This window comes from Branchiostoma belcheri, unplaced genomic scaffold, assembly GCF_001625305.1.
Source record: "Branchiostoma belcheri isolate BF01 breed outbred unplaced genomic scaffold, Haploidv18h27 scaffold17, whole genome shotgun sequence".
Taxonomy (NCBI): domain Eukaryota; kingdom Metazoa; phylum Chordata; class Leptocardii; order Amphioxiformes; family Branchiostomatidae; genus Branchiostoma; species Branchiostoma belcheri.
Window position 1 is genome coordinate 4,051,922 of NW_017803157.1, and position 14,830 is coordinate 4,066,751.

Sequence of the window (14,830 nt, forward strand, 5' to 3'; positions counted from 1 at the left end):
CATTTGGAGTGTATGTAGCAGGAAAATATCTATCAAATCAGGACTTCATTTGCATAATATAATATAATTTTCCAGGTAACATTACCTGTTTATGAGCTTGTAGAACTCTAGTTTGATGTTACCAGTACTTTTCTTTGTACATTTATTAGTATGTGTAAGTATAGGGCCTAGATAATAATAGCATTACTTTTGCCCAATCCTCCAAATCTATGTGAATGAAATAGAATAGACTGAATACTGATTAACCAACTGTATGAAAATAAAACACAGAAACCAGACTTTGCTTGAGATGATATATTTTATCCAGACTTTTCACCATGTACTACAAAAAACAGTACATATTCCTCCATCCAGGGGCTACGTTCTTTGCACTCCTGGTTTTAACCCTTGCCCTGCTGTGACAACCCTTTGGCACTACACTTGTATCAGCTCTTGGGTTACACAGCAGGGGTAGGGTTAAGTTTTAGCACGGACATTATACACATAATGTCCTTGGTTTTAGTAAAGCCCGTCACACATTCAGAACCTTCCCCAAACACCAGCCGACAAAGGTTGGCTGAAATTCAGGAGCAGTCTGGCCAGATTTAGGCCATGCCTACCTTTCGATACGAATCAAATTTGAGTTAAATCTGAGTCAAATTTGACTGCCAACCTCACCCTATCTACTCCCAACCATGGCAAAACCTCCCGTCCACTGTCGAATGTTTTAAACATTTAGCAACATTTGGTTGGTGCAGCCAAACAGTCAATCTTGCCGAAAGTCTGCCAACCACAAACAATCTTGCTCCCTACCTACTCCTAACCATATTTAGCGGAGTTCGGCAGTGTTTGGGCGGCCATATTCAGTTATGTGTGACAGGGCTTGGGCTGGAACAGGCAGGAGTTTATGAGGGAATGCAGTGAACTATTTGAGGTCTTACCGACATACTTAATATAGCTCTAGTGAGAATGACTTTTTTCACTCTTTGTAGAATTTCATTTCACACATATCCCTTGCTCCGTTGTATTCCATCCCCTGGAAACTGTTTTTGCTAATTTCCACCTCACCTACTCCGAGTTACAGACAATACCACTCCATCCCTACAGTATATATGGAATGCATATTGCATGTGGGTACATCTGTAGACAAGGGGGCATGACCCCTGGGTCAATAGGGCATGACCCCTGGGTCAACGACCCCCTCTGAACCCCACAGTGCAAAGGGCAAGAGTGAACAGCAGTATCTGCAACAAGGTATTTCTTATGATCCCGTGATTTGTATAATTCTGACAACATGGCAACGACAATGAAGGTATACAATTAGGTAGGAAATAATGGCATTTTCTTGCTAATTGTTCTAGCAATGGTATGTGTTTGTTTAATACATTGTAATTGTGTTTCCTTCACTCTTCAGTGTTTTTTTCTCCTTCCAAAGAACAAGTTAAGGCATGTTAGTAAGGGTACATAGTACATAGTGAGTACATAGTACAAAGCGTGTACACAGAGAATCAATTTGCAATGTTTAGTGACTTAAAACTGGCCACAAGCTACTTTCTTACAACTTATCCCATGGACTATGTTTTCCATCCTAGCTTCTTATAACATGGTACAATAAAGCTCACATAACCAACGTTACATGCAAATATGCAGCCAGCTTTAGGTCAACAACGATTATATTTCATTCCGTACAAACACTTTTGTGTTAAACATAATATCATCATATATAACTCGTATCATATCACAGGCGATACAACATTTGATTTGAATACCAGTTTGACTGAGGGAGGGCTAGCCAGGGGGATTGGCAGCAGCACATATTATCCGTTGGAGGGGGCAGCACAAGCGGGCGATTTCTGTAGTAACACCCGCTAGTAACTCCAACTTTCCCAGCGGAATGGTTCAGGCCCAAAGCGCCCTGTCTAGCCCTACCTATCGACTACTGGCTCTCGAAGGCGGTGGACTGCGCCACGACCAGTCACGGGGGGTGAGCGTTGCCGGGTGTTTTCTGTACGGACCACCCTGCCACAACCCGCTGAATGGTTCGGCCTGGTTGTAGACAAAGCAGCATTTATCGACAAGTGTTTTCTGTATGAGCACTTGTCTGCTAACATTCTCTACAAACCAGACATCCACTCGCTCAAGAACCAGTATTCGAGTACCCAACATAGTGCACAGTATTTGATCCTGATTTCCTTTCTTCAACTTGTAGAATTGGACTTGCATACATACACTTCATACAATTGCTTTATAAGTGGAAGGTCTACGGTTCTTCTAAGTCTTGCTATACTAAGTAAGAGGTATGCAAAAAGAAGCATCTCAATGTGCATGCTTGATGTGGAGTTTTACTTCTCCAGCTTCTTCGGTTGCTCCCAGGGCAGGTCGTCGCGCCCAAAATGACCGTAGCAGGCGGTCGCCTCGTAAATCGGCCGCTTCAGGTTCAGATCCCTGTGAAACAGATGAAGTGCATGTATACATGTTAGAAGCTGTGAAGATATGATCATGGTTATATAGCTACCCCACCACACCACTAACCAAGACAATACAGAGACTTTAAATATATAAAAGAATGCATAGACCTTAGAACAAATTCTTGTACGCAGGTCAATTTTGTTGTACCTACGTATCTGTATGTCTACATGTAGTTACCTTACTAAAGTTGCTGTACTTTTGTTGTGTCAATTAAGTTCTTCTTATTTCTATGTCATGTCCTGACTTGACTTTCTTATATTCAAGGCACATCTGAAGCCTTACTTTTTGTCAGTGACTTGAATATCTTGACAGTTTTCAATACCTATCCAGTTGCTTGAGTAACAGTTTCTTGTGTACCTCAGTACCTGGATGTCTAACCATCAATGTAAGTATAAGTACAGAACACTGGGGCCTGCAAAGTATATAGTAGAGGGGATTCTTTCCTCAAGCTAACCGATATCTCGCACACGCAGTCATCCCTCAGTAAGACATCTGGAGCCGCATAGTTCCCGTTTAGAACTTTTATTCAGCCTGGACCTGCAAAGGATACAAAAAAAATTGACTCACCTGACAATGATGCCAGGACGCAGGTCAAAATTCTTCTTCACTATTTCCAGCAGCTCGTCCTCAGACTTCTGGGACGTGCCGTAGGAGAACACACTAATGGACAGGGGCTCAGCAATGCCGATGGCATAGGACACCTGGGAATAGCATAAAAACAGGCATCAGAAGAGAGTAGGCACCATCAGCTCAATATATAGCACAACCAGTCAACTGCTAAACAAGTAGCATTAATTAAAATGAAATGTCCTGACAATATACAAACAATGTTATCACACTGGAATTTTTTTAATAAGGACCACTAAAGGATGAGAGACTCAAAGTTCAAATTCTGAATAAACATTCAAGCAATGGCAGGATGGAAGAAGTGAGGGCTCAGTCTTTCTGACATGGAAGCAATGAATGCTAAAAATCAGTTTTCTTCATGACTTACAGTTAATTAAGAATTGTTACAGAACAGAAGCAAATAACCTTGCAAATTGTAGCTATGTATGTTATGAGCTATACTGTCTTTTTGCACATTTGTAGAGCAGCTTTCACTCTAGATTACCCTTTCTCTTTTCATTGCTCTACTGCTGCTTTGGTCTTCTGTGACGCTCACTAACTACAGCCAATATAGAAAGGCTGGCATCCAGGGTAAGGATAAGACAATTGAGCATTAAATCTCACCTGGACCAGCACCCTACGGCACAGCCCAGCCTTGACCAGCGATTTGGCGACCCAGCGAGCGGCGTAGGCAGCGGAACGGTCCACTTTAGAGAAGTCCTTCCCGGAGAAGGCACCGCCGCCGTGAGCACCCCAGCCTCCGTACGTGTCCACGATAATCTTCCTGCCGGTCAAACCAGCATCTCCCTGCAGGGAACACAAACAGCAAGGTTTTAATGTCAGGCAACATCTCAGATTCTAAACGATCTTGCGATAATAGAAACTTGACATGTGTAGAATACTGGAAAATAATCTGTTTAAAATTCTCTGGTGCTAGAGAACTTATTACTGCAAATGTCAATCTGGGTAGATAAGTTAAAATCAGCATCAGAAATGTTAACTACCAGTATTTTGATATAAAAAGATATTTAGGTACATCTTGCCTAGATTTTTTGGGGAATACTAGTCAAAGAAAATGTCCTGAAAATTTCTAGTGTCTAAAGCCTTCCAATTGGAACACTACTACACTACTATTACTGAAGAGTAGCTGGCTGATTTTAGTAATTTTATGAATAAACTTTGAGTGCCAATGAGGTTAAAATAAAGTGAGTGACACAAAAGTGAGTGACTACATTGTATGAATACACAAACACTCAAACAAAGAAACTGCAGAGCTAAAGCTCTTCAATATGGTCTGAAGTCCTCACCTGTGGGCCACCGATGATAAACTTGCCAGAAGGCTGGAGATGGTACACGGTCCTGTCATCCAGCAGCTCCTTGGGAACCACCTTGCTGATGACGTGCTCCTTCAGGTCCTTGCGAAGCTGCTCGGTGGTGATGGTTTCGTCGTGCTGGACCGAGATCACGATGGTGTGAACTCGCAGGGGGATGCAGGCTCCGTGCTCGAAACGGTACTCAACTGTCACCTGGAAACAAAATTGAGGGTTTTTTTTTTTGCTTTTATGGTTACCAAAGGAAAACATTGTTTTTTCTGTTTCTTCTTCCGTTTGAAACACTGACTGGTGTTGGGTTGCATCATGTTGCAATTTTATAGCAGGTGGGATTTAGACTCCTGTCACCATAAACCGTATGTGAATGTGTTTGTGTAAGAATTAATAGAGCAGACCATGTGCAAAGGTTAACATCATTTGCAAATGTTACCTTTCTAGTCTTTTACTTTTGTTTTCTTGGCTAGATATGGTGCTCAGACGGTGAAAGGAGAAGAGAAAGACAAGAGCACAAAACAAAGTGTCGGAATGCTAAGACTTCAACTCAAAAAACTGACTTTATTCTTTAGTGTTTGTTCTTAGATTCTAACTATCTTGATGTTGCCATTTGGACATCAAACACTAACACGGACACTTAACGTTGCCGTTCGAACATCCGAGGTCAACCTGAGGCCACAGCAGAATATAGTATCAAAGGTTGACATGCTCCTTAAGAAACTGATGGGTGACAGCAGAATTTATAGTACCAAAGGTTGAGGTCTATCGTAAGAAACTGATAGGTGACTGAGTATTTACCTGGGTCTTAGTATCAGGGCGCAGCCAGGGCAGCTCCCCGTTCCTTCGGCACTCCGCTGTCCGCCTGTTCAGCCCGTGAGCCAGGACACAGGTCAGGGGCATGCACTCCTCTGTCTCATCAGTGGCATAGCCAAACATCAAACCCTGGATACAGGAAACATTTACCGTTATGAATAAAATACAAGACATACTTGTCATGAAAGTTTATCTGTGTTGGTAGTAATCATAGTAAAATGTTGAACTTATTCCAACACAAGGGTTACACACAGGTCAAATTTTTAACGACCACTGTCGCCTTTATCAGGATAAGCCCTATGTGACAAACTGTCATTCTCTTATAGGACTGTTTAGACATAGCTGAAGCTGATATCAATTAGGATTTTACCATGTTCAATATTGACTGAAGTCTGAAGGAGACCATACTGACAAAGTCTATGTTGGTAGAAATTATTCTCAATCAAGGTTGAACAGACTTACAAACACAAAATAGCTGGACTTATTCAAATTTTCTACTGGTTCTCATATATCAGAAGTTGAACAGTCCATTTGTATTGGACAAACTCACAAACTCGATAGTATCCACTGCAAATCAGAAAGATATAACTCTAGTGCAATACCTCACATGGTGCGACTGTTGAACTTGTAAGAAAAAAAACTGCCCTATTCTAAATTATATTGTATAATGTGTCTTCATGAGATCTTTTAAATATTTTAAATTTGTTATTGTGTAATTTAGCTACAGTATAACTACGCTTTTAATATTGTACCCTATACAGTTAATGTTTTTATCATGTGTTGTTAATGGAACCCCCACGCAATTCAGTCTGTGACTGCCATGTGGGAACCATTGTTATGTGTTTTACATGAAACAAATAAACCAGTATTATTATTGGAAATTTAACATTGCTTCAGCCTGTGACATTGTTTAAAAAACTGAAAGATGCTGAAAATAAGATTTGTGCTCAAAAGGCACCATAGGATTAAGTATTATCTAAACCACTGAGATTTCTTTATAAATAGCACTTTGACACACTTACTAGGTAAATATTGCATAATGTAATGTTTGTTTAATGCCTGTGATATAACAAGACAAACATGTAGCAGCCAAGGGAGTCCAGAGTCCTCCTTTCACATGTCATGTTTTTACACCACTTTTCTTAAGGGCTTCCAATGCAGACAACCTTTCAATAGTTCTGTCTGTCTGTCTGTTGCTCAACTATGGCCGACTTTAGACTGACGACGGTATACGATCGCACGACAATCGTTGTGGGTGACGGCTGGCTTTAGACATATGACCAGAAAGTGTGGCGGACACCCGCCGGCGACGGTTCACTTTAGGCGGCGGAAAATAGGGTCTGAGGTGGTAGTGCGACTATTTTGATCGTCTTTAGACGATGGTAAAATACCGTCGCCGGCAACATCTTGACGATAAACATTTGTACGACTATCGAACCGTCGTCAGTCTAAAGTGCCCCTAAATAAGATTTAACTATAGAAGGCCTCTTTATTTGATATACCTCATTTGCAACAGCAGGCTTTCTATCTTTTACAATTTTCATACAGGAAAAACCCTGTGTTTTTATCTGTATTAAAGATGATTTTAAAAATTCTCTGCCTTTTGGCTTTGATTATACATGTAGTACTCAAGCAACAATTGAATCTACACAATACTGCAGAACAGACACAATAAACTGATGTGTGACTAAGTATTTACTTATATGGCAAACTGGACTTTGCAAATATCAACTTACTTGATATTTAGTATTGCATCATGCTACATAGATGATGTAAGTATCCACATACACATACATGTATAGTTAAACCCAGTACATGGCCAAGTGCAGGTAGAGATCAGAAATACCTGCACAGCTCCAATTTTACCTGCACTAACCTGCATATACCCAGTACATGGACCAGTGCAGGTTAGGTGCAGGTAGACGTCAGAAATACCTGCACAGCCCCTATGTTACCTTCACTAACCTGCATACACCCAGTACATGAACCAGTGCAGGTTAGGTGCAGGTAGACATCAGAAATATCTGCACAGCCCCTATGTTACCTTCACTAACCTGCATACACCCAGTACATGGACCAGTGCAGGTTAGGTGCAGGTAGACATCAGAAATGCCTGCACAGCTCCAATTTTACCTGCACTAAGGTGCACCCAGTATTTTAAGCCCTGTAACATCGCGATAACCGCTAAGGAAAACATGCCCTTCTCTACCAACCTGATCCCCAGCTCCGATGTCTTCCTCATTACGACTTTCGTGCACTCCCTGTGCGATATCTGGCGACTGCTGCTCAATCGCCAACAGGAGGTTCAACGTCTTGTAATCAAAACCTGTGGACAAGAGAAGAAGAAGCCTTTAGAACAAGAAAAGGTTTAAAAACCTTTCCAATGAAAACCTTCTGATTTAAATGACTTTTCTTTTAGGAACGAGCTCTAACTTAAAAGATCAAATCTCACACCACACCAACACTCATCAACTAAACTACATGTATGTTCAAAACCATGCAATTGACGTGAATACCTAAAACCTTTTCCTGCAACACGTGATTCCTAATATGAAGCCTATATCTACCTGTCCTGCCAACTTGCAAGATGCTTATAGTTATATTTTTTCTGCAACGTTTCATCTTGGGCCTGAAAAACTGGTGTGCTGTGTCAAAGGGCAGTTATATACACATACATAACCTTACAAATTGCAGGCTTTAGGAAACTATATTCACACAATTTTCAGTCCTGAACACCAAATGAAGTCCTACTTACCCTTGTCAGAGGAGTCGTATCCGATCCTCTTGACTACATTGCGGACAACAGTCTGGTAGTCCACCACTGCCTTGGATGTGATCTCTCCAGCCAGCAGGATCATTCCAGTCTTTGTGGCAGTTTCTGTGGTTACAAGACAAAACTTCGGTCAGAGACGAACACAACCATTAATCCATTACACCAAATCATTTCAGTAGGAGACTATCACAAACATTTACACATTTCACAAAATTTGAGACCAAAGCAACCACTTATCCAATTTCATCAAATGAGAAAACTGTAGTACTAGTGGGATACTATCACAAGCATTGTACATTTGACAAGAGAATTTTGGGTTGGGGGATATTTCAATGAGAGACCCACTCAGTCATTTACACATTTCACAAAACTTCAATTAGAGACCAATAAAGCATCCCCCCTTTACTTTTGCCTTTGTACATTACCAACGTCTGAACAGCTGCAGGTAAGAAAATGTGAAAATGTTTTACAGCAAAAACCAACAAAAATGCATGCAAAACCTATTCTAACTAGTGCAGGTTTGATATGCCGCTGCATTTAGGACTACACTAACTACTGAGTAACTAGCACCCCCCCTTTACTTATCTATTTCCCAGAAGAGAAAAATTCAATGAGACGAACATGCCTTAAAATTACGAATGAACAGCTGCAGGTTAGTGAATGTGAGAATGTTTTACAGCAAAAAAAACCAAAAAAAGCATCCAAAACCTATTCTAACTAGTGCAGGTTTGAATTGATGCAACTCACCACAGGCGACCTTCGCATTAGGATCCTGCTTCAAATGTGCGTCCAGGATTGCATCACTGATCTGGTCACAGATCTTATCTGTAGAAAAACAATATAACATTTATCATTTACTGAAAATTCATTTGTTTTTCAAGGGACTTAATTTTGAGGTATGGCGTGAAAATAGGTTTTTGTAGTGCTTGGTTAAAACAATTCTGTATACAACAGAAACTAAACTATTTGTTTCATAATAATTTGTGTTGAGTGTCACAGCAAGATCACTGAAAACAAAATCAACACGAACGTTAAGATTTATCGTACATTAGTTTTATAAATAAGCGGTCAGTTTTCCAAAGAGTCCTGAAATGATGCAATAAATTATTACATAATATTACACTGGCAAGTTCGAGTGCAACAATTTAACTTTTAAGTTGATAGCCTCCATGTCAGCATTTCTTTTGATGTGAGTACACATTTACTTCGCAAATGTTGACCTAAAAATCACCTTAGTACAAAAATACTACAAATCAAAGTCCAGCACTTCAGTCTTGTATGGACAACCTTGGCAGGGCGCTACAGGTCGTTCACAGCCGACCTTCTGAACTTTCATCCAATTTGTAGTACATGGTGTAGAGGGGAAAGGGGCAAATGCATGGTCATCTTCACAAATTCTTTTTGAAATTCCACCCCTAACAGCTGCATAGTAGGTGCTGATAAAGCAGTTAACGAACTTGCCTACAATTTAGATAATCTGTTATCATATTATAGACATCACATCAATGTGATATCTATTATCATATTTGGAACAACTTAATCGTCTGACAAACCGCAACAATTTGTGGCATTGACATTTGTGTGATGACTTGGCACTGCTGGAGGATACCCCCTACTTACTGATGTTATGGCATGCCGTCTGATGCAACACTCCTGCTCAAAATAGCCTACTACACAGCTCCCCACCGTACCACTTATGTAGACAAGTGTACAGCTACTAGGGGTATCAGCTGTTCTCCAGACAAAACATTCTCTCTGAAGCTAATGGTATTAATGTTTTTATGTGTTACATGTACGATAACTATTCTTCTAATACCAAAAAATCTAAAGTTTTCCACAATACATCACAATTTGTAACTCCTTTGTCTTTTGAATTTGAGTGTTGGTTTGTCCTATACTACTATTACTAGATGGGTTTCATGTCATGCAAGATATGAATCCTCAATGATTTACGAACCCCAAGTTTTCCTACAAATTACAGTACAACACAGCATTCCTTCACCCAAGGCCAAGTTCAACTTCGAATTCCTTGCCTTTAGAGCGTTGGTCTCAGGGTTTGACCAATACCAGGACATGAAAAAACACATGGTTCCTCTGGAATTCACGCTGGCTTTTAATAGGTTTGGGGGCAGCTTGTATTTCAGCTTTGGCATGCACAGTTGACCAATGTCCTGTAGACTGGCATTACAGAATCTACGATACCGGTACTAACCAGTTTAAACCAGTAACTGAATGAGCTACAGGGCAAACCCACTCCCAAAAGGAACCCTGACCCCCCTCCCCACTCTCCTAGACAACTAAACACTAAACAGACACTATGTTGAAAAAAACTATATGCTTTGCAAAGTACAAGTAGAGACAACATTCCCAACCACGAAACTACACGAAAACATGACACGTTGACCACATGCCTAAAAACCACATGCCTGAACATGTGAGACAGTTTTCTTGGCTTCATTTGTACCCTTTAGGTTGAATTTTGTAACCTTTGGTCTCTGGTTGGTGGTAGGGTGCCAGCCTGTGATGGGCCAAATTGTGCTGAGGTGGCAAGAAATTAAACTACAGGTCACTGATCTTTGGCCTAAGATAAGAGAAAAGGCACATGAATGACCTATGGTACGAAATCAGTGCAACAGTTTCTGTTAACACGCACGTGCAGTATTTGGAGGTTAGTGTACTTTGGCAAAAATATGAGCCTGACCTACAGGTTTTTACAGGAGATGTCTTCCGAATTTTCAAGACAAGAGGCCTTGCATATAATTTATAAAAATCTATGCAAAAATTCACTCATTTAAAGTCAGACTAAGATTAACACATGACAACAATACCTCCAGATTTTTCAAGGACAAAAAACTAACTCGTTGTGGACACTTCAGGCCCTATCCATACCGGACATGCATCACTAAATTGAATACAATGGTAGGACTCGTATGTGTAGTATCCTTGTACCACATGTACATCTACATAACGAGATGTTACAGAAGTGGTGGGTTGCTCTTTCCTTGACAAAAACTGGAGTTGTGCGTACAAAGATTTTGGTAATCAACTTGTGTTGGAAATTACATTTCAAACTTGCTTTCGTAATGTAAAAGTATCTTTGTACCTTCCTTTCCCAAACATACACATGATCAGAGTTGGACCTCCAATGTGTACTGGTTGGTGGAACATCATTGTGCTTTTCTTTCTTTGCCACGGTGCTCAACAAACACATGATCAGGATTGGGGCATTCCCTCGGGATCCAGATGTTCAAACACCACTGCTATTCCAGCTGATCCTCTCAACCAGGATATAATAAGGATAACAGTAATGTAATCCTTCAAATCATGGCACTGGTAGAGAACAAAACAACACACACACACACACACACACAAAACTTGGTGCTATGTGTAGGATTGTGGGCATCACATGATGACCAGTTGAGAATATAAATATTCATTGAAGGGACAGCCCAGTTTCTTTCAACTAGGATCATCAGACAACTTTTATCTTCTGTTAATCTCCAGTATTGGTAAATTTGCATCATGTGAGCAACTTTATTCTCATTCAATCAAAGACCACATGTGGTTGGGCTGACCAGCATGTGACCACTTGGTCCTAACAAGCTACGTATCTATATATGACATTTGCAACTATAGTTGCCCTGAGGGCAAGACAAAAAGTAAGGGCAGACAAAAAGTAACAGTTTACATCTTTGTTATTAATGAACATTGTGTAGTTTTTGGATGAGTCAATTTTGCCACAATTTCGCTACACAAACATACCCCAAATACTGACAACCACTGACTTTGTAAATTTCTTCTTCTGAACTTACGCATACTGCCCTCTCTCCAACATTTTCAAGGCTTTTGAGGAAAAAAAGGGTCATCCAGAGAGCACATTGTTGACCAGTGTTTGCAGAGCCCCAAAAGTGCAAACTCACTCCAGCAAGAGGCACCTATCTTCCCCCAACCAGGATTTGGGGCTACTGAAATGATGCAATACCCAGTGACCCTGACTCTAATCACAAAAACAACCTTACAAACCAGTTTCTACTGACCAACTACTGGTGTTGGAACATTATATGTGTTTTTCACCACATCAGAATACATGGTTATCTCAATAACACAGACAAATGTGCTGATTTCACTTGGTTTACATATACTAGTATTACATTTAGTGTATACATTTGCCCCTCCCCTTACAATAGGACATTTAGCTGTATTTTCATTCAAAAGCAAAGAACATGAGAGTAAAGAGCCTGTACTTCACAATGTTTTGTTTCTTTCCTAATCTGTGAAAATCTACATGCAAGGCACCATGTTCTCTCTTGACCACTGATCAGGCCAGTTCAAGAACTCTTTCTACTTGTCCTAGCCTGGGTGACATCCTTGTTCGTTTCCTGGTCTCAAAACATGTTGATAGTGAGACGTGCATTCACCGGTAAGCTAAATGAACGTACGGGTAAGGTGGCAAGGTGACTACTTAGGTTCACAACTTGTTTATTCCCAACAAAATAAAGGGCGATCGGGCCTCCACCGGTTAAATCCAGTTCGAACCAGTCAAACGATACCTCCAAAATAAAGAGCTGCGTCAGCCGGCCCTCGTGTTATTGTTTACATAAAGCCTGCGTGCTTTTTTGGTTCTCTTTAATGCCCACGATCACGATAATGATCATTCTTGCATACACATTTTCACCTGAGTAAAGTGAGGATAGTCGTGTAAAGTGTCTTTCACAAGGGCACAAGATCGGTGACAAGGTAGGGTTCGAACCGGGGACCTCTCAGTTCCGACATAAACACACTAGCTACCGCTACGTCACACGATCACAATCCAGGCCGGCCGGCGAATGGTTAGAAACTTGGGAGCATCAAAAACGTCACGATTGCGTCAAATTCGTGGGTTGGAATTCATGATTTGACTTCATGATGATCGAGAAAATATCGTATTTCGTGAATGTTTAGCGAGCAAGTTCATTGTCAACATGGGCGGTAGGAAAATTATGCGTAAGGAAGCAAATGTATGACACTGCATGACTATGCAATACCGCATGAGGTCGGTAGAAAATTCTTTCAAATCACGAGGGTAAAAAAATAATTGAATGTTCCCTTATGTGTTTCAGAATTTGCGGTAAAATTATGCACGTGGGATGGTGGTGTATGTATTGTCACGGGGCTTGTGGATGACCGACAACGAAAATAGTCTGATAATAGCCACCGGTTCAACCGGCCGTCCCATGTGGCTTGCGGGTGGGGAGCTGTCTTCACTCCAATCTGCACCTGCCAATAAAACTTCCTCTACAACCTCAAATCTCTCTCCAAAATCAAGAAAATTAAACTTACAACACTAGAAGACGGTATGAAGGTCATAGAAGCAGGTAGATACGTATTTAGAGGTACTAAAAGATGACCAGTAAGAAGACGTCTACCCGCAAAAAAATGTCGGGGTCCGCTTTCGAATCGCTCGGCCGCGGGAGCAAATTATGTGAGCATCGATCTTTCTGGGTCAAATATGAACAAAAAATACACGAAACCTACCTGGATGTCCCTCTCCCACGGACTCTGACGTAAACAGGAAGGTCCTAGGGACGTCTCCGTTCATGTGATGGGTAGAAGTTTCGGCAGACATGGCTTTAATTTTTAGGACGATCGTGCGTAGCCCCTCTCCTCGTGGATCTGTGTGTAGAAGACAGAAGACAGGCCGGCGCGGGAATTTATACCCCGGGACGGTCACATGGGCGTGACGACACATAAATCTGCTCTCTGATTGGCTGACGCGCCGGTTCTTTGATATTTTTAGACAATTTTTACACGATTGTGTGAAATATTTGCATGATTGCTCGAAAATGGTGTGTTGTTAAGTGTAAACGTTTGTATTGTGGCTTACTTTTTGCGAGATAAATTCGCGATTGCAACGAGCTACCCTTAATTAGACTAGTCCACTCACGTGGGGCCGGCAATCGCAAAGTGATGGAAAATTACCGCTGGAATTTTACTTTAGGAACAAAATCTGCTGCTAGCAGATCGCTATTTACATCAAAAGGGACAAAAATAGGGCACTTTTATTGTGCTGCATTGGCGAACACGCAAATTTTCATTCAAACATATTGATTTTTCCTGTACCGACATGGTCGTCTGCCCTCCCTACTGTGTATGCTACTCCTCCCCATACCGTCAATGCGACAGTCCAACATGGCTACCGGTGGCTCTACTGGAATGGGGGATCAACATTGGTTGGTCGTTGTCGGCGTTAGCGGCGCCCTGTGTGCCGTCGTCTACACAGATATAGGTGTGAAGATGTCTATATTGTCATGAGCTATGCGATTTTGCCATCCCCTTCACATTATCGGAGATATTGTAACAAAACCGAGCCCCCCTCCCCCTTTTGTTTTGTCGTCTGTTAGCTGTGTTAATGTTTTGGACACGTCATTCTTACGGTTTTGGTTTCTACAGGCCAAAATTATTCAGCAACAAAGTTGAGGATTCTTAGAAGAATCTCTCTGTGTCCTTGAATGATAACATTATAGCGTGAGGGTGGAAAAAGGTCACAAATTGTGTTTTTTTGTTTTTGTTTTGTTTTTTCAGATCAAACAGGTGTGTATTTTTGTGAACACCTGTAATGGCACAGAATCTCATATGATCTGCTCATAAACGGAATGTGTGTGTAACAGTGCTAACTGACCATGCTAAATGGTCGTGCGACCTTTTAGTGTAGTGGTTAGCGTTGGTGACCGCCAAGCGGACAACTCGGGTTCGATTCCCGGTTGTGACCTGCTCGCCCCTTTCGGTTTTTACAGTGGTTCCCATGCCGGCCCTGTGAGTACTGGCACTGAGGATAAGTGTGGCAGCTCCAGGGATGTCGGACTCGGAAGATTCGAGGACGAATCTT

General features: G+C 41.3%; 2 protein-coding genes across 2 annotated transcripts in view; one reads left to right on the top strand and one right to left on the bottom strand.

Moving 5' to 3' along the window:
• Positions 1-279: 279 nt before the first annotated feature.
• LOC109466783 (S-adenosylmethionine synthase-like) lies at positions 280-13,643 on the bottom strand. Its single transcript, XM_019764609.1, has 9 exons — positions 13,480-13,643; positions 8,713-8,790; positions 7,948-8,070; positions 7,406-7,518; positions 5,178-5,321; positions 4,362-4,580; positions 3,679-3,861; positions 3,016-3,149; positions 280-2,424 (listed from the first exon to the last, which is right to left on the bottom strand). The coding sequence occupies exons 1-9, from the start codon at positions 13,568-13,570 to the stop codon at positions 2,322-2,324; spliced, it is 1,188 nt and encodes a 395-aa protein (XP_019620168.1). The 5' UTR covers positions 13,571-13,643; the 3' UTR covers positions 280-2,321.
• Positions 13,644-13,905: 262 nt separating this feature from the next.
• LOC109466803 (UBX domain-containing protein 8-like) overlaps positions 13,906-14,830 on the top strand; it is a 13,507-nt gene continuing 12,582 nt past the window's right edge. The window contains exon 1 of the mRNA XM_019764642.1: positions 13,906-14,230. Coding sequence (XP_019620201.1) covers positions 14,095-14,230 — 136 coding nt within the window. The 5' untranslated portion in view covers positions 13,906-14,094. The remainder of the gene's footprint in view (positions 14,231-14,830) is intronic.

Coding starts and splice junctions, on each gene's coding strand:
- LOC109466783 (XM_019764609.1), bottom strand. CDS start 13,570: ATGTCTGCCGAAACTTCTACCCATCACATGAACGGAGACGTCCCTAGG. Junction 3,150..3,678: donor GCCGTAGGGTGCTGGTCCAG/GTGAGATTTAAT, acceptor TGCTATTCCCAG/GTGTCCTATGCCATCGGCAT. Junction 2,425..3,015: donor CGTCCTGGCATCATTGTCAG/GTGAGTCAATTT, acceptor TCTGTTTCACAG/GGATCTGAACCTGAAGCGGC.